Source organism: Micrasema longulum, unplaced genomic scaffold (assembly GCF_059751315.1).
Source record: "Micrasema longulum isolate JH-2025_06_02 unplaced genomic scaffold, ASM5975131v1 h1tg000280l, whole genome shotgun sequence".
Classification (NCBI taxonomy): Eukaryota; Metazoa; Arthropoda; class Insecta; order Trichoptera; family Brachycentridae; genus Micrasema; species Micrasema longulum.
Genome location: NW_028277484.1, coordinates 52,029 through 72,715, shown reverse-complemented (window position 1 = coordinate 72,715; position 20,687 = coordinate 52,029). Strand labels below are relative to the sequence as shown.

General features: G+C 30.8%; 1 protein-coding gene across 1 annotated transcript in view; it reads right to left on the bottom strand.

Annotated features, from left to right (window-relative positions):
- Msp300 (Muscle-specific protein 300 kDa) overlaps positions 1-19,978 on the bottom strand; it is a 170,428-nt gene extending 150,450 nt beyond the window's left edge. Inside the window, exon 1 of the mRNA XM_088224344.1 lies at positions 19,298-19,978. Coding sequence (XP_088080470.1) covers positions 19,298-19,880 — 583 coding nt within the window. The 5' untranslated portion in view covers positions 19,881-19,978. The remainder of the gene's footprint in view (positions 1-19,297) is intronic.
- Positions 19,979-20,687: the final 709 nt, after the last annotated feature.

The window sequence follows — 20,687 nt, the reverse complement described above, 5'->3', positions numbered from 1 at the left end:
TTCACGTTTGGCAATGCATTTTTTTGTACGTATGTGGGCACCCACCGATGCCGTGCGCTTTACGTGGTGGGCAAGCTGCAGTCGTACTAACATAATTTAAAAATACAGACAGCGGATACAAAATATTAAAGTATCTTCGGGCTCTGGATGAGACGGTGTTTGTCAACTTTAAAAAAAAATTATTTTTATTTATTCCAAGTCACAGAAGCATTAGTCAATATAATGAGAAGTTATTTAGAACTAAAGAAAAAGCATTCATCAAAGAAATAAAAGCTTCCACGATCATAAACACTTCTTTAATTTATGACATTTATAGTGATTGGGTGACATTAATTTCTTTGTTTTATTTTAATTGACACGCAAATAAAACAGGCCTTTCCAACGAAATTAAAATTTCGAGAAAAATATGAAAAAAATCGTAATATAAATCTCTTTTTAAACATGCATGTGAACGAATAATTTAATTAATTTATGCAAATATATTTTTTAATATATAAGTTGACAAGTACCTATGCACCAGTGGGGAATGGTGATTTTATTTACAGGTAAGCTATAAAAAAAACATATCTTTGTACCATAGGAGGTACATAATATAATGTAAGTGATATATACTATAAATTGATATTTTTCTGTGGTTCTGTGTGATAAAACAACTCTCATCCATGAAATCAACTCAAACGATGTTACTTCGTGATATTTTATATTGATATATTATCCATTACTTTACTATATAATTCATTAAAAAATACCACTATGAATTCAGTCAATATTAGGTATTCAATTGATATGTGAACTGGCCGAATTGTTCTAGTAATTAATAGTGCTAAAAACAGCCGTGTGGAGTGCTATATGTCCTGCAATATGACGCATGAAAGTAATTATAGTCTTATGTCAAAAGTACCATCTCAAAGAAAAATAGTCCTTAAGAAAGAATGTTTGAAATACTGTTTTCCAAATCAAGAATCTTCAAATAATTTGTGTAATCTGCAAGTTTAATCTAGGACAAAACCTGCACTGGGGCTAAGACATTCAAAATATAGTATACTTATTTGCGTAAGCTGGAATAATCGGCTAGTTTCTTAGCTCACCTCAGGCGCGGGGCGCGCTTTATTAAAATTTATATTTATATTAGGATAAAAATACAAACGGTGGAAATGATTTAAAATAAATGGTAATTATTTATTTGTTTTTCTGTAAATAAAGTTACAATAAAACATTATTATGGTTAGTCAAATATAATGGTAAGCTGCGCATAATCGCTTCTATACACGGTTCGCCCCTGCTATGCACATATGTGTGCATTATTGCGTACACCGCGTATTTCACAAATTCTTGAATCATCATACAAATTAAATGGTTGGATAATCAACTAGTAAATTTTTATTAATTACAAAATAATAAGTAACCAAGTTTGACAATAGTTATAATTTTTTTTTGCTTCTTTTAATTGAAAGACATAAATTATATTTTCTTATTAGCAAAATATAAACGTGCATGTGAGCCTTGTAAAAATGATGATGTTGATATTTTTTGATTATCAGGACACCCATTAAAAAACAGTAAAGCAACTTTTGATAGTAACAAAATATTTATTTATGTCGATATAGACTCAATATACCTAAAACCACCATAAAAATTATAACACTTGGAATTTTACGATATAATTTATAAGTATAGTAATAATTTAATATGTTGATATATCCCAAATCAGGTTTAAATTATTAGTTTACATACTATTATCGATAAACTATAGATTTCAAAAAGCATGTATAAAATTTTACGAAAAAACGTATTTATTTACGTACACAAGAGTTTAACAAAACAGGCAAATTTTTTTAAAATTATTCAGTCACGTATCATTTATAAAATAGATATTATCTCATAATTTAATGAATTGACGATAGCATATTATGATTTTATTTTATTAATACCCGATTTACAATATCATAAAATCCATTAATATTTCGATAACGTCTCATTCCCATATCCCGATAGCGGGTAGTTTGACCTATTTATTCCGCTAAACGATTCATAATATTACTACAATTTATTCAAAAGTATCTTTATTCACGATATTCAGTAAAAGAAAAAAATATTATTTTTGTTCAACCAACAAAAGTCAGTCATCAAAATTTTATATCTTTTGATCACGAAAAAAGGTATAAAATGATAATTATTGTTCATGGTTGGATCATGCGATCCCGCTTAAAACTCAAAACGTTATATTATATTTATATACAAAACAACATCGAAATACGTTTATCGCTAGATTAATCTTTTTTTAATCATATTAAATATGAAAGACGTTTTGTTTGGCATTTTGTCGATGGTGTAGTTGAAATAGGGACTGAAAACAACCACCAAAGTTTAAAAACAGCGATTTGACTTATTTACGATTTTATTCATTTCGATTATACTTATCTACTCAGTAGGTATTACACCGGAACCTCTTTTTATACAAGGGATCTATTTATGTTCCACGCAGTACGGTGTAAAAGTCAATGGTTTCCTTGTATAAAAATCAATTTGGGATTTCAAAAATTAAAATTGTTTACTATTATTTGTACCTTAATTTTATTAAAACAGCATAACAGCAAAATACTTATAAAAAATTGTGACAAAGATTATTGACTAACTATACGCCTAGTAAACGAGTGAGAGAGCGAAATGGATAATTGCAAAAACGAATGCTCCAATTGTTTTAAAATTTATTTATTTTATTTTATTGAAATAAACGCACTTAGTGCCTTTTACATATAAGTTGCATATAATAAAATACATACATGTAAGTGAAATAAGTAAAATACAGTATTTAAATGAATTTATTACTAAACAGTTATTTACAAATTAAGGAGTCAAAAAAAAAAAGATACACGGTTTAAAAATAATATTACTAGTTATAAAAATACGTGGAAAATTAAATATTTGGTGATAGAAAGATTTTGAACCTGTAAAAAAAAGTAAGAAAGCAACACACATTAATAAAAAATAAAAAAAACAATTTTGAATAACACCAAACATAGATTTTTCTTTTTTAATTTACATGTATTATTATTTAAAACTACCTCTTAGGTAAATGATATAAATATACACATAAATACATACTGATAAAAAAATGATAAGAAAAATATTTTGTTCTTTTAAATAAAATCAAGAAAAGAAAAGAAAAAAAAAACATTAATAAAGAAAATTTAATGTTTATACCATGTTATTTTGAAATTGTATAATAAGAGGTTCTGGTGGATTTTATTTTGAGTAGGAACATAATACTGTGTTATTTGTTAATCAAATCAAAAAAATGTCATCTGTATTTATAGGTGGTTTGTTTGGTTATAATGATTTTGCAAATTTTAAAAAATGGAATTTGAACATTACTTTATTTTTATGTAAAAAAGATTATGCCTTTTTAGATTTTTTAAAACTCCGTCTTAAGATGATTCTAAAAAAAATATGAAACTAATTATTTAAAGATGGTGTTTTTATATTTAAAAATGCCATTTTTACGTTTATTTTACATGGAAATTTGACTAAACTTGGTTTGCGGATATTCTACACTATATTGATTGTAACAAATACCATAACAATATAATTTAGGCCCTTTTCACAAAATGGTGTACAAAACAAAAAAATACTCATATTATTTTTCGTTGTGTACACCATTTTGTGAAAAAGACCTAAATTATATAGTTAAGGTATTTGTTACAATCAATATAGTTTCACGTTTCCGCAAACCAAGTTTTGTAAAATTTCCATTGAAAATAAACGAAAAGTGGCATTTTAAATTAAAAAAATATAAAAGCGCCATCTATAAATAATTATTTTCATATTTTCGTTTAGAATCACCTCAAAGCATTTTACTTTATTTGTTAGGTAAGTAGTACATACATATAAAAAACTAATAACATAATAATATAAAGGAATCACAAAAATATCAAGTATAGGAATGAATTTTTTAGCACAAAAAAAACCAAATGTTATTGGTCTTGTCAAAGCAGTAAATTTATGCGGACAATATTGTTTGATAGGTGTATGGGAAAAATAACAATACATGTTTTTCATAGTCAGAGAGTAGCAGAAAACTTAAAAGGAGGCGGATAATCATTCTTCATATGCGAATTGTAGTTTATAACAAACAAATTATAGGTTTGAACTATATTGCAGTGGCCTTGTGCATATACCTACACCAAAAATTCACTATTTTTATAGCGGATGTGAGAATCTATAATATTTATCTTGTCATAACAATGTACAAGATTTATATTATTGTGAGCAGGGCTTGGAGGGGGAGATTTAGCAAAATGAGAACTCTCGACTTCCACACAGTAGCCAGGCTCTTTAAAGACCCGGGCTTCACAGGTCGCAGTGACGTCAGAACGTTTTATAGCACAGACACCCACTTCGAAGAATAAGAGTAAGAGCATAACGTCGTATGTTATTTTTTATTTGCATTATAAAAAAACGCATGTAAACAATGTGCAAATCGATTTTCGTAGACACAATAATGTCTAGGTACAAAATAAATATATGATTCGGAGTGAAATAATAAATGTATCTTTTAACTATGCAGGCACTCAACTAGTCATCTCCTCAAAACATAAAATAATATGTAATATTTAAAAACACAAACTTAGCGAATTAACAGTTTTATTCCAAAATAGGTCCGCATATTATTTTGAATGATTTTAAATAATTATTGAAAGTATACAAATAGTTTCCATAAAATAATTTTAAATGTCGGCTTATATTAAAAACCGGGAGTCAACAATTATTCATTTATCCCTTTTTTTCAGCATTATTTGATATTTATTTATTATTTCTAAATGACAACATTGAAAAAAACAAATGGATAACTAAATAAATATATCCAACAAATTATTTCCACCAGATGTGAGAAAAAACAAAGTTATTTCGGTGAATAAATATGATTTTATTGTTTTATATTTCAGTCCGGTTAATCATCACGTAAATGTTTGTGTCAAATAAAATAAAGTTTAATCTGTTTATTATACCTATATAAAATAAAACAGTTAAATAAGGTCAATTTGGCAAAATAAAAGGAGAATGTCTTATACCTCTACCTTGACAAGCGGCATACATTTTATTTCGCAAATATGACATTGAACTTTTCATATAAGTTTTACATGTATTCTAGTTTAGTGAACGAGTTATTATTTTATAACAAAAGATAAAACATGGAGTTTTGTGCGCTGTTTAAAATATATAAAAGTTGAAAATAGTAATTCCTCGATGATATTAGAAAACTGCAAACTGTTTAGCGAATTATTAACAAAACTAGTTTTATTTATATCAGGGTCTACAATTTAATATATTGTTATTGCCGAATGAAATTCAGGTATATGAACTTGGAACAAGTTTAAATTTTGTGTAATAATACTTATAATAATATCCGTTCATAATATAGAAATATAAAGCTGTACTTATTATTCAAAATGTATTTTTTAAATGTAGTGTACTGTTTACGTAACAATATAATATCCTACATGTAAAACGGCATTCGAAAAATGCTGTATACTTTTTAAGTTCAATAAACGTTTCCTGATAACATTTCAACCTACCCTCTAAGAATAATTTTATAATAATCAATTTCGCTTGCAAGCGATAAAAAGTAAAATATTTTCATAGTAATTACGGATTATGATGTGCAAATAATAATTTAAATCATATTATTGCTTGTCTTCAAACGGGACACAATTAATATAAATTATGTTTTAAAGTAAGATAAACAATATTCAAGAATATTTTTATTGAAGAAAAATGCTTATTTATATTATGTACCTACCTACTGCAAATCTCATACACTTATTACACAAAATTGAAAGTTTTTGTTTTATGGACATTTTGCCGAATTTTAAAGGAGGGAGAAATTAAATCTAAAGTACCCACTCAAAAAATTACATTCGCTTACTTTTCCCGTTTTTTTTTTTATTAAAAAAAAAACAAAAAATATTACTTTACTGTAATCAAGAATGAAAAATAGTTTCCCTAGAGTTTTAATTTCAATGCTCATTTTTATCACCGACACCGAGCATTTATGGATAATTCAACTTTTTTTTTATTAATATATTTTACAAAATATTTTTTATGCAAAATTGGTTTGAGAGTCCCCCTCAGCAGGGAAACCCGTTATAAAGTGGATGATTTTTACCATTATTACTACACATTTTCAACGAGATTTTCACGGACTCGCCCTCGTACAAATAACATTGTGACTATATTTTCCGTTATTACGAATTGATATTTTCCATCTCGTAATTTGTTAAGCAAATTTTATATAAAAACCTAATCGCGTTATTAGCATGATAATGTGCGGATGGATTCCAGATTACAATATAAAATTTATCAAGACTGCTGTTACGATATCCGCCAGTTAAGTCAATAAACAGTTATTGTATTATTTAGTAATCCATATATATCTTTATTTTAATGTCGATTCTAATTTAGCACTGACAATAACTAAATTTCATATTTTTATAAATATTTTTACAAGACTGCAAAAATATAATGGTTACTTCAATATATCGATTTTACTATGCGACGTCGGTTGAAGATAATAAATAATAAAGGCAGGTAATAATCATATAGGCTAATTTAACATAATCCTTCGAAAGTTCTGAATTTCAGAGTTGATATTTTATTTTTAAATAAAAATTTGAAATGTTTCTTTACATTTCCAGATAGTTACTCGTATTATAAATAATTTAAGAATAACATTGTACAATTATTAATGTCGGAAGGTCGTTAAGTAATTGAATTTTTTGTACTTTAATCTAATCTAACCACGAATGCAATAAACGCACATATTAATTTTACTTACATTCTTAATTCAATCGAATTCATACAAAACCTCCTTCATACCTTTATACCACTTAATGACATCATTAGTACAAATAATATTATTTTTTACATGATTTATTTTGGTTATCCAATAAGGATAAAAATAAGTCTAATAGTTTCAAACATGGATCCACACTAGCTTAAATATTAGTTTTATGTGTATTTAAACATTTATGTAAAGGGTAAACTCATTTTAGCATTACATTATACTACAATCATCGGATGTAATATTACAACTATTTTGGTTTTGGATTTACTACAGAAGTAAATATTAAAATCAAATAAACAAGGAACATATTATAATATGGACATAATATTCTGTGGCCGAACAGAGTCCAGGCATTACTAAAAGCAAATAGGGTAGATTAATACTGTGTTTTACGTATACTAGATCTTATCTTATAACTCTTGTGCAACAGAAATCGTCCAACCACTTCAATTGGCTAGTGAAAAATATAGCCACGGTTAGATTGCAATAATTAGGGGACTCTCGTATGAAACCTTCGGAGCCTGCATTTTAGGAAATAATTCAAACATTTCCGTTGCAATAAAGTACCTGGAGAGATGTCAATACGCGTTTTTATATGTCCATTTAATTTTTGAAATTTGCGACGTTGAGTATAATGAATGCATAAACAGGTTTTTTCATTACTGTTTACAAAATGGATAGTAAAAAATTCTTATAAAAGACAAGACTAATAGTCTCGTTTTTTTAAAAGGAAAAAGAGATATCCGTGTTAATAAATTACAAAAGAGATGGAGAACGTTTAAGAGAAGGAAATAAACAAACCAACTGGTCCAAGAAGGAGTGTAAAAATTGAAAAAAAATATTTTCAGGCGTTGCCCAGCATGTGAAATAATTCAATCAGAATAATCACTTCGCAACAATAAAGGTTTCATGCTCTTTTACTCCATTAAAATAGACGGACGGAAGAATTAAAGAAATATGGATGTCGGGTTTTTGGCACAAGTAACTAACATTTAACTAGTTGTGAGATATTGCACTTTTAAAGTTAAACGCTTATCCCAAATCAACAATTCATATAAACCATAAGTAGAATATTATAAAACATTATTTTTTGTATTTATAAATATTATTTGATGTCTGTTATGAAGATTATTTGATGCCTGTTATGAAAAGATCTCACCTTTTGAAAATTTGTTGCTGATAACTTGTTCCAGGAACCCGACGACATGAAGGTAAGATCACGAGTCTTACGTTTAAGGTGCTAAGCAAAGGAAGATAAAATATTTTGGTAAAACGTGCCTTTTAAAATAAAAAAAATATATCAACCATAGTTGGAATACAATCCTCCCGCGCGGTAGGCAAACGCTCTATGACTATTTGACCACACGGCGAAAATTGGATTGAGGAAGTTCAGTGGTTTTCTAAATCCTTTTTATTTGTTAAAATATTTTTAAAAAGTAAGCAAATTTTTTTTTAAAATTTTTACGTAACGTATAATCAGCTCTGTTTTTTTTTAAATTTTGTATTTCTGAAATCACTCCGCGTGTAACATCTCAAGTTCTCTTCCGCTTCTTCTCCGTCAGTTCTGCCGATTGGTCGGTTCACTTACCGTAAACCGGAAGTCTTTATCATCACTTAATTCATATGAGCTAGTGACGACGTTCAAAGTAGTTCGTTTAAAAAAAAAATGTTTTTCATACATTTTCAATAAACTTTGCCGAAAAATTGAATGCTCTAATTTTTACCGCGCGCAAGAAAACATTTTTTGTACCCGATTTCCCGTAGGGCTGAAGTTCCTCATTGTGTTGTGGTAAAAAACTTCGGATCTATAATCCGAAGGCAACACTACCACGCCCACGGGACCTCATGACTACATTACTATTTTTCTAAGAAAATGGATAAGGGACTAAATAAAAATGATTTATTTTAATTTTAATAGAGACCGATTAATGTTATTATTTATTAACATTTCTGAGAACGATTAACGATATATATCTACATCCAAACATCTATAGGCAAAACTTCTGTAATTGCGTTATTAATTCAAAGCCAAAGTCAACTTGTCTTAAATCCCGGGTAAACAGATAAATATGAATACTAAAACCTCTGATTAAGTCGCGAAGTGGAATTACATGACATCATCATAGTATCATCGTTATTGGCGCCGCATTACCTCTATTGATGACGTTTGATGTTATTTTTAAATCAACCCTCTTAAAATTACATATTTCAATAAATTTCCTCGATTTACTTCAAATTTTTATCACTTACAAAACAGCAAAGTGGGATTAATTATAGTAACAGATGAATGTTTGCATTTTATCATAGTAACATTATTAAAAATAACACACTAAAAATAAAATACTAAAGCTTATTAATAAAAAACGCTACGATTTTTTACCAAAAACATTAAATTTGTTAAAACTTAACGAAATAAGAAAAATTATAGGCCTTTTGAATTTATTCAAAATTGTAAATTCAATATGGGATTACCCTGAACTATTATCTCTCATTAACAGGTGCAATTCAATTAGATGAATCTCACCTGCATAAATAAAGGTTTCAGCTCTTTAACTTCACAAACATCAACAGATGAAAGAATTAAAGGAATATAGATGTTCAAATATAGGCAGAATGGTGAATGTTACACAGTGTGTAAAGTGGCCACTTAAACCAGCCATTGACAGGTCATAAGCCCTGTAGATGCCTAGACTTCTACATTACCTTTTCTTAAATGTTCTTCATCTCTGTTGTAATATGTTAGTATAATATTGTATTTATTTAATATTTAAATGTTTAAATTCTACTAAAAATGTATTTTTGTAGGATAAAAGGTATTGCATGACATGGTAAATAAATAATATCATTAAATGCAATTATTTTTATTTTTTAATTCTAGATTCATTATTTAATGATTTGTTTTTTTTATATTTTTTAATAGTGTATGTATAGGTAAATATTAAATTCACTCGTAGCAAATAAAAGATGATAAAAACACTATTATTTGAAAAAAATAATCTTTTAAAAAAGTTTCTTTATTAAAAAATATGTTTTCATCATAAATTTAAGATGTTTCTATTCACTCATATCAAACACACACTCACCCTGTCCATAAACCCACCCTCACACCCATATACACTCACACACATATTCACATACCTACCAAAACCTCACTCCACTCATTACCTACGCATCCTCACACACAAAAACTCGCACACATGCACTTCTACATCTATCTAACTGAACAGGATTTTTATAATTGTATTTATGTGGAAAACTGATTTGGCTTTATTTTATGATTGTTTTTTTTTAAATGTTGTGTATATTTTTTTGTATTGCTGTTGTTTTTCTTAATACACATATAAAAATAAAATTAAACCTATATAATTTACATATTCTCGAGAAATAACAATCTTTAAACGCAGTTGTAAACTGAAGTGCTAAGCTTAAGTCTTCACTTAACTTGTAGGTACTTACTGTTTGCATAATCTATGTGAGAACTTAAATGTATGCTTAGTATTGTATAAAGGGAAAGTGTTGTATAAGGTAAATAACATTGACCTTCTATGTAACGTCCATCATAGGGCTTCCAATCCCGCAGTAGATTTGCGATCTCGGTAATCGCAGAATCAAAGATTTTTGATCCAGCGTGTTTCTGTGCAGAGTTTTAATAATTTTTATTCAGCGTTCATAAATTGTAATATTTATTCAGCAAATTAGAGGCACAGGAATCAGCGGAGATGTAATATGGTGTAAAAAGATATTTGACAGCGAAAATAAAAGTATTTTTAATAAAATAAAACAAAATATTAAAAAAAACTTTGTTTTTAACCACGATTTTTTTTCCACCGACCGATTTCAAAGCAAACAAGCTTCTTCGTCAAGATTTACATAACTAATGAAGTATTTTCTTGACGAAGACTTGATTTATTGGCTCCACGTGTAGTATTTAGTAAACATGGAAAAAAATAAAATAGGAAAGAATTCATTAGTTACGTAAACCTTGACGAAGAAGCTTGTTTGCTTTGAAACCGGTCGGTGGAAAAAAAAATTCGTGGTTAAAAACAAAGTAAAATTTGTTTCAACAGAGCGAGGAAAACATTGTTAAGAAAGGAATATGGACGTCTAGGCATTTACAGGGCTTATGACCTGTCATCGGCTGGTTTAAGTGGCCACTTTGTACACTGTGTAACATCCAAATCCAGCCAGTCTGCAAGCATTTGGACATACTCAAACATTGTTGATAAACAAAGTCGTTTTATTTATTTTATTAAAATGAATAACCACAAAGTTATTGCTTCAAATATAAAATTCATAAAAGTATTTTTATTTATCATTATTTTGAAGAAACGACAACCTTTTGAAATCTTACTTATGTCAGACGAAAGTGTTTTCGGAGAAAACGTAGCAGGTCTTTTGTGTCATTTGCCAAACTGATACGATCCCGCACACGCAATCTCGCTCCGAGCTGGATCAGAAAATCATGCGGGATCCTGGTATTACGGGATCTTGGTATACCAAGATCGGAAACCCCTGTTCATTACCATCATTTCCCTTTCCACACCCAGTAGTGGGCAAGGCACTGCATTAGAACAATAAGTGCAGCTACTTGAAGATAAGGTTATCAGTCTAACTAGGGACAGTGAAATATTGCAGTATAAAACCAAGTTAAAAACTAAAAAGAAGTTTAACTTAAATGAAGAACATTTAAGAGAAGATAATATAGAAGTCTAGGCTTATGACCTGTCAATGGCTGGTTTAAGTGGCCACTTTACACACTGTGTAACATTCACCATTCTGCCCATATTTGAACATCCATATTTTTTTATTTTATTTATTAAATCATACAATTTTTTTTTGTACTCCCATATTACTTCAATTCTTTCACCTGTTGATGTTTGTGAAGTTAAAGAGCTGAAACCTTTATTTATGCGGGTGAGATTCGTGTGATTGAATTATTTCACCTACATACTAGGCAACGCCTAAAAAATTATTTTTTTCAATTTCCATACTTCTTCATGGACCAGGTGAATTTATCAACATTATTTTGAGTTTGTTCAAATTTTTGTAGACAAGGACTGGATTCAACTCCCCGGGGAGTTGATAACATTAACATATTACAAGAGAGGTGAAGAACATTTCAGAAAAGGTAATGTATAAACAGCTCCCCAGGGAGTCGAATCCAGTCCTTGTCTACAAAAATTTGGACAAACTCAAAATATTGTTGAAGAAGTTTAAAAATTAGGAGGTCAGGCGTTTTCTAATATAAAAAAATAATTCAGTGAAGTCTCACACGTAGATAAAGGTTGTGATTTCAGCTCATTTATTATAATCATCTTTACACCCTTATAACCACAATTAAAAACAAATATTTCACGTCTACCCTCTTAGGAATAGAACACAGAAGTTCAAGAATGGTAGAACACTACACGACAAGGCGCATTTTTTTACCTACTGAAAAATAAGAAATATGTTTCAAGAAGGCCTGGAAAATTCTCAATCTATATATCAAATCACGTGTAATTTTAAAAACAAATATTTTGAGTTCGTGAGTAAAATAATTGTTATATTGATACGAGTTGATCAATATTTGTAATGTATCACCCAGTAGCCTTCTCCCGATATAGAAGTGACGCAATCAACAATGTTTGTAATTGCCATTTTCCCAGTTATTGCACGCGGACGCTTTATAATTTCCACTTAATGAATGATCATCTATTTATAAATAAGTAATTAGTGGCATAACTTAAGAATGACATGCCTACCTGTATATGCTTTTTTTTTTAGTTTTATTGATACAGCTAGACACATAACGTCATCGTTTTGAAAATCAGGACCCTAGACATGTATGCAATTGAAAAATTGTCCGAGCGCGCAATCTCTTCGTTATTCACGTGTTTGAATGAAACTTAAAATATTTTACGTTTCATTATTATATTAATTTGACCAAAAAAACGGATTATATTGGATACACTGACGTATAATAAATTGATACGTTATTCCTATTCCAGCTACATTTAAGATATATCAAAAAAAGAGAAAAAATCACGGTACGTAGATATGCGAAAATTCGTGTGAAAAATAAATTGTTTGTTTTTAGTGTAAATCATTACTATGGATATGACCAGCTGGCAGTTATTATTTAGGTATTTTATAATTGTGAAAAATAAACTCAAAAGCATAACTAGGTAGGTTACCTACTATTAAGATACCTTACGAATGAAAAAATATTTATTTACTGATTTTCATGGTTGCATTTAAAGCATTTTCTCATAATACACGTTGGCATTATTCTTCATCTCGTCGCGCCTGATCACAGAAAAGGTCCGTTTGAAAATGAAGGCAAGGAAGAAAATTACCCACCAATTTAATGGGACACAGGCAACGATTTTTTATAAAGATTATATTAATTAACGTTCCACTAGATGATACTAATTTTTTTAAAAAAACTTAATACAATAAAACAGATTGCTAATAATAATGGATATAATGAGAACTTAATTGATAAAATATTAAATCAAAAACAAAAACGCAAACTTAAAAATAAATATTTATATTCTACTCCCACAATAAAGCAAACCCACCTAAACAATGGAGGCGGATTCTTTTTATAAATGACATTTTTTCAAAACAATTATCTAATTCCCTACCATTAAACATTAAACCGGCTTTCTACACAACTAATAATATAGGAACATTGTTAAAAAATCACAAAGACAAAGTCCATAAATTTAATTAATCTGGGATATACCAATTAAATTGTAATGATTGCGATTCAATCTACATTAAAAAAACTAAAAGAAACTTTAATATTAGACTGAAAGAACACTTAAGATGCTTAAATAATAATATTTTTTCTGAATTCGCAAATCATCTGATAGAAAATAATCATAAATTCAATAAAGACACTGGATTAAAAGTACTTCATGTTGAAAATAAAATATTGAAATTAGACAACTTAGAAATTTAAAAAGCGATTCATAATAAGAAAACAATAATTAATAACCAAATAAACAATATTTCTTTTAGTCCTCTCCTGTCTAACTTCAATAATAATGATATCAAATTACCACCCGTGTAAGGAAAGAACGACTTGATTTATTGGTAGTATTTAGTAAACATGATAAAAATAAAAAAGGAATCAATTCATTAGTTACGTAAACCTTGACGAAGAAGCTTGTTTGCTTTGAAACCGGTCCGTGGAAAATAAAAATTAGTGGTTAAAAACAAAGTTGTTTTATTTATTTTATTACGCAAATATTTATTCGTATTTCTACTTGTAAACCACAATATCATTATGTTCATATTGTTAAAACAAAAGTTTTGATTTAAAAATTAGCAAAGTGATTAATGCAACATAGAATAACTGTTAATTAATATATTAAACAGAAATGAAGAACACTTTAGAGAAGGGAATATGGAAGTCTAGGCATCCACAGGGCTTATGACCTGTCATTTGCTAGTTGAAGTGGCCACTTTACAGATTGTGTAATATTCATCATGTTGTCTATATTTGAACATCCATATTCCTTCGATTCTTCCATCTGTCGACGTTTATGAAGCTAAAGAGCTGAAACCTTAATTGTTGTGGGTGAGATTCATCTGATTGAATTTTTTCACCTGCATACTAGGCAACGCCTGAAAATATTTTTAAAATTTTATACTTCTTCTTGGACCAGGTGGATTAATCAACAATGTTTTGAGTTTGTCCAAATTTTATTAAGGAATATGGATGTTCGAATATAGGCAGAATGGTTAATGTTACTCAGTGTATAAAGTGGATGCCTAGACTTCTATATTCCCTTCTCCAAAATGGTGTTCATCTTTGTTGTAATATGTTAATATCAACAGCTCCCTAGAGGGTTGAATCCAGTCCTTGTCTATAAAAATTTGGACGAACTCGAAACCTTGTTATTAATTAATACACACAGCTTCAGCAAATAAAAAACAAATCTTTTTATTTTGTTGCGCAAATGTATGGCGTCATTCCAGTGCCGAATGTTTTCATTGAAATTTCGCAACAGCGATAACACAAACAAGTTGTTGCACTGTTTGTATGGTGTACCATACTGTCATGTGTCATACCTACAGCTATCTGCCATACTGTTACAGTCGTGTGACATCACGATCCCAGTGCCGCTCATTGTATCACTCACACACATAAATATACATATCAGCGATGAATACGAGAACGGCAAAACCAAGTCGGCCTATATAATTTACTAGACAAACTACATTCAGTGTAATATATATTTTTATGATACTCATACATAAAAATCATTGCTATCGACTTGTGTATTTAAAAATAAATATTTGTAAGTTCAACAAGGATGCATAAAATATATACAACATGTAAGTAAGCATTGGTATCAATCTTCATACATGTCCTCAATTATTATAGATCTCCACCATCTTTCATCTTTTTATGTCCAAATGTGTGCAGACAAAGGCTAAAATTCACTTCCAGGGGAGTTATTAAGATTGTTTTTTTTTTTGAGGAGCAGAGAGAAACAGAGAGGAAAATGGAAATTAAGATATTTATCAGGCTTATTACCTTTTGATGACGGTTTTTTTACAGCTTTTATTTATTAAATTTAGTAACATATTCTAATTTTTGCTACCTATTAAGTCTAGAGACTTTTGGGTGGGACACAATTTTTTTTTAATAGGTTTATTTTACACTCGTAGGAACATTACAGTAGGCCGATGATGTATGAAGGGTTAAATTTTTTAAGACATCAAAGTGAAAGAGATCTAAAAAGTTACGATTTGGATCACATAGAACGTAAAAATTATTTAAATTTTTATTTATTTATTTGACTTTTTGTACATAATGTTATTTGTACATTGGCGGTCTTATTGCCAAATTGAAATTTCTTCCAACCAACCAATGAAATAAAAGTTTTCTTTTTATGATTAAAGTTACAGAACATATTCAATAGAAAAAAATATTAAATAGCCAAAGATTTATAAAAATATAAATAAACGTATTTGTTTATAAATTACCTTAAATCAAAACTATTCCTCAATGGGAAAAAGAAAAGAAGAGAAAAAAGGAAAGGAGGAGAGATTAAGGAAGAGAAAGATGTTTCTTCATATGTGATTTAAACAGAGATAATTTGGTAACATCTTTGATGGTGGATAGGAGATGATTCTACAATTCCATACTACTTTTGGTCCTCAACCGAGGTTTGCAGTTTATAACTGTCTGAATATTTTGTTAATTATCTATGTTGATAAAATAATTTTTCGGTTAGTAAAAATATAACTTAATCACATTACAAATTCGAACACGTTTTAAAACTACCGAAACGCAAAAAGTTTACACTCCGCGGAACTGATTCCGTTGAGCGCTTGGCGAATATTGACGAAAACAATGGCTCATTAAAACACTGCTACCCATTTATTACAAAACAAAGTGCAATTTACGCCCTTAAATGCTTATTCAATAAGGTTTAATGCACATTATAAAATTTAATTTGACTTATTTTCTTACTTAAATACAAAATAACAGCCGGTTTAGAGCAAAAAATTGAGTTTTTCGAAAAACTTCAAGCTCTGGTTGAAGGCCAAAAGTAGTATCAAATATTTTTTGCATTCAGAGTAATCTAAAGGGCAACTTTTTCGACCCCTTTCATTTCAAAGTTTGGAAAAAAAATATCGGTCTACCCTAACGTACATATTTATATACAAATAAATTATATTTATCAATTACGTTTCAACATGTTTACTATAAAGTATTTAAGGAGGTTTTTTTAATTTTTGTTTCTTATTTTTTATTCACTTAAAGATCTTTCATGCTAACAATGGTTTACGGGAGATTATTGAACAACCTTATGGTCGCTTAATACACGGGTAACACTCACTATTTTGCCATGTTTAAATATAAAATTATATTTTTTACGTCACAAAAGTTAACAGATGGTAGAGTTGAAGAAGTATGTAAAGTAGTGTGTAAAGTAGCCACTCAGACTCGAGTCGGGTTGTGGTCGTGTAGCTAGTGTCTCGGACTCACGGATCAAAGGTCCGTGGTTCGAATCCCACTCTACCCCAACTTGAATCCTATTTTATAATAGTGAGTTTTTTACAACTCGTTGAAAATGGCGTTATTTATAAGAACGCAAATATTTCTTTTACTTAAAAAAAACCAGCCAACGACAAGTCATAAACCCTGTAAATGTCTAAACTTCCAATTCCTTTCTCAGAAATGTTTTCTCTCAATTATGTAATAAATTTCAAGCATTTTTATTCCTTCGTGTAGGCATATACATGTCTTATTTTGTTTTACTGCTCGATATTATGTAAAATAATAAAATATGACAAACCCAGTGAAAAACTTCATATTTCTCGGGAAGGTGGTAATAATTATTATAGTATATTTTTATACATACTCAGAGGTGCTGCAAGAGGCATTTTGTTATCAGAACCAAATCAAATAATTTATGATATCGCTTACAAGTTCATCTAATTTAGGTCAGTGTCAATCAGATGTTACAATAATTCAAGTGGTTATTTATTTATCTTTATTATTTACAAAACGTCAATAAAAAACTGAACTGATGCCGTTAAGAATTTATGATGGAAAACATCATTTAACTATAATATGTACTTTTCATGTATTTATCCAACAACAAAAAACAGTAATTATATGATAAATATGCGCACGGTACAATTTTTTACAATTTTATTAAAATAACTTTAATGAAAGTTTAATAGCACAACCATTTTTTTTTACAACCATTTTACATTTTCAGACTAAAAATAATTTATGAATGATTTAATTATTTTAAAATATGAAAACAAAAATACTAAATTATGGCCAGTTCATTGTGTATCGTGGGTGGTTATCGAAAGATTTATGATTTTTTACCGAATTTTCTTACGGAAAATTCGGGTTTACTCACTCAATTAATCTGTCATTTGTAAAAACTGGGTTTCATTTTTGAATGCGTCATCAAACTATGAATACATAATAAATTTTAAAGAATATTTCATATTAATTTCAAGTTTTCGTGTTTATTATAATAATTAACGAGTTTATCAGTTTCAGCGCTATATTATGCACCAATGTGTGGACAAAAGACTGGCTCATTTTACACGGTGGTAAACATTCATGCAACACGTTAAAATAACGAAGGGTGAATATATATTTATTGTATTAGACTTGTTTTTATTTTTTTAAACGCAAACGGAATGACCAGTTTTAGATTGTTCAATTTATTTAACATTTTATACATCTACCTCTGTTAAAAGTATGAACCTACTGACAAGCCAGTCTCGCGGTTTAGCGGGTTTTTATTTTCATTTGCTGTTTTGTATCTTATAAAAAAAAATATGTTTTAAAAAAAAAAGATAAGTATGAATAATCTCCGCTAGGATTCCATTCAAAGGAATTTTATCGGAGAGTAGCTACTGAATAAATGTTAAATTAATTTTACCGTGCCGTGTGGATTTGGACGATACATGTGAAATAAGCCAAAGGAAGAGAATTTACATTCTCGTATATTTATATACGATAAAAAAAATATTTATCACGCCATAATCATTTAGAATGATATTAAATGCCGAAAATAATTATTAAGCTACAATACCTTAAAGGTAAATTTTAGACCATATAATAGTTTTTATTTTAATTTCGCCAATTTATTCGTTCGTGAACCGAGTTGGTTAATTTATTGCAACCTTGGTTAGGTTATAAAATGGCCAATAGGTAGTTCGGGCATGTACCGAATCGCCGTGCCGGATCCCCCAACGTAGTAACCACAGTGTACAGTATAAATACGGTCCGCGAGACACAATATTCGTGTATAAGGTTGTTAAAAACGCCAACCGCAATCAACATAGAATTCTACACCGCGAGCCGTTTGCATAATTATATGCTAATAGGGTACATTCTCAGCGTAGCTAAAGGTGACTTTTGGTATTTACTATGACACCACATTAAAAGAATTCTATTTTCCTTGAAAATTTGTCGGTTTAATTTACATCAATCTCGGAATGTGCTAACTATCTCCTCCTAAGTTACTTTTTGCCAAAGAGATATAAACAATAAACACACCGGCATCAGATAAATGCCAAATATTGCTCATTTTCCTCACATGCCTGTAGCTAAGTTTTTATCTACCGGTTCACGGTTTCCATTATCAATTTACAAACATAAGATAAGGTTTGACTGATGAAGTTTAATGGTGCATAGAAAAGTTATCACTTATCACATATTGGATATAAGGACCGATACCTTGGAGCAGCAGTTAACAGTCGGCAAAAGATATACCGCCTATAACATACGGATACAATCACACAATCAGTAACCCTTTGATATATTTGTATAGTTTTAGATGTGTGGAAGTAAATAAACTTCCAATTTTTGGCTGTTATTTGATATCAACAAAAACAACATATGTTTTCCTAAAAACTTTTTTGTGAATGGAAAAATCGTCGGTATGATTTTTCACGTAAACAAACAGCACCAACCTCTTATTTCGGCAATGTGCGTGTCGTACTGGGAGTTGCTCCTCACGAACTCCATCCTGGCTGCCATGTTCTGGAAAGCGTGATGGTCGGGACTGGAGCCGCCCGCTCCGACAGACGAGCCCTTGGACTGGCTGTGGTAGGCCGAGTCCTCGTACGTCCGCCTCTCGTCCGAGGGCGTCCTGCTGAGGGTCTCCGTCCGCACCGGCGGTCTCACGGTGGTAACTTCACGCACGGACTTTTTCACGGTTATCTTTTCGAACTTGACGAGTTTGACGCCGGCTCCGAGGTCGGCCTCCTCCGGGGGCCTGGGCGAGGAGTCGGGTTCCCGGTGGCGCAACTTGACCTCCACCCCCTTGCTGAGCGCGGCCTGGCGGCGGCGCTGCTCCTCACGCAGGCGGCGCTCGATGTCCGCCACGTCCACCACGGCGGCGCCGTCAGGGCCGTCTCCGCTGGGGGAGCCGGCTCCGGACCAGACCTTTTCGAAGAAGCTCACCCTGTCCCGCAGCTTCCTGGCGGAGGGGGAGCAGGGCGAGGAGGCCCTGGGGGGCTCGCGCCCCCCGGGGTCGTGTCCCTTGTCAGCCATGCTAGCGCGGCATGGCACGCGGGTTAACTGTCAGATATTCGCGGGCGGCGACGGGCGCGATAGGGCCTAGTGCAGCCTGCGGTGGCCGGCTCGATACTGAACCGGAGGTTCGGGCGCCGGGCCTGAGGGGGCCCTCCTCCCCACCGCCCCCGTCACCCCGCGAGCCTCCCGGCGCAGGCGCCCTCTTTCTCTCGTCTGCTCTCGGAATAACAAAAGACGCATTTTTGGCAGCTAAGCTGGTTACCTACTGATTATGTCGTATGACATATTCCTACAGCCGAGTGAATTCCAGATCACATTTTGATTCGATGAAATGGGAAAAGATTAAACCATGATTTGATATTCCACGACTTTCTTAAATGATACAAGTCGGTTACGCTTGAAAAACATTGATAAATAATTGACCCATTTTAAGATTTATTGTATTGGGTTAGAAGTTGTCCGTTTTGTCCCAAACTTTAAAATGCGCACCAAAAGTATAACAAAATGGTTAAGTTCATTCGACATTCGTTTTTCGTCAAGATATTGTGTTTGCCTTAACGTTACATATTATCTATTATTTTATTTTATTACAAGCCTTCAAAAAAGAATAGCAAGTAGACGAAAGTGAGCATTTTCAACACCCTTTTCTGTTCGCGTTCAATCGAAGGAATTAAGCTGCTCCCTATATTTGCGCAGTATACGGTGAAGGCCGCTTATTTGTTGTAAAATAATTAAGGGAATACATTAATGACTAAATTGATGTATTTTTTTGTTGTTGTGTTCTCTTGTTCTCTTTATTTGGAAAACAATGGACACACCTAATAC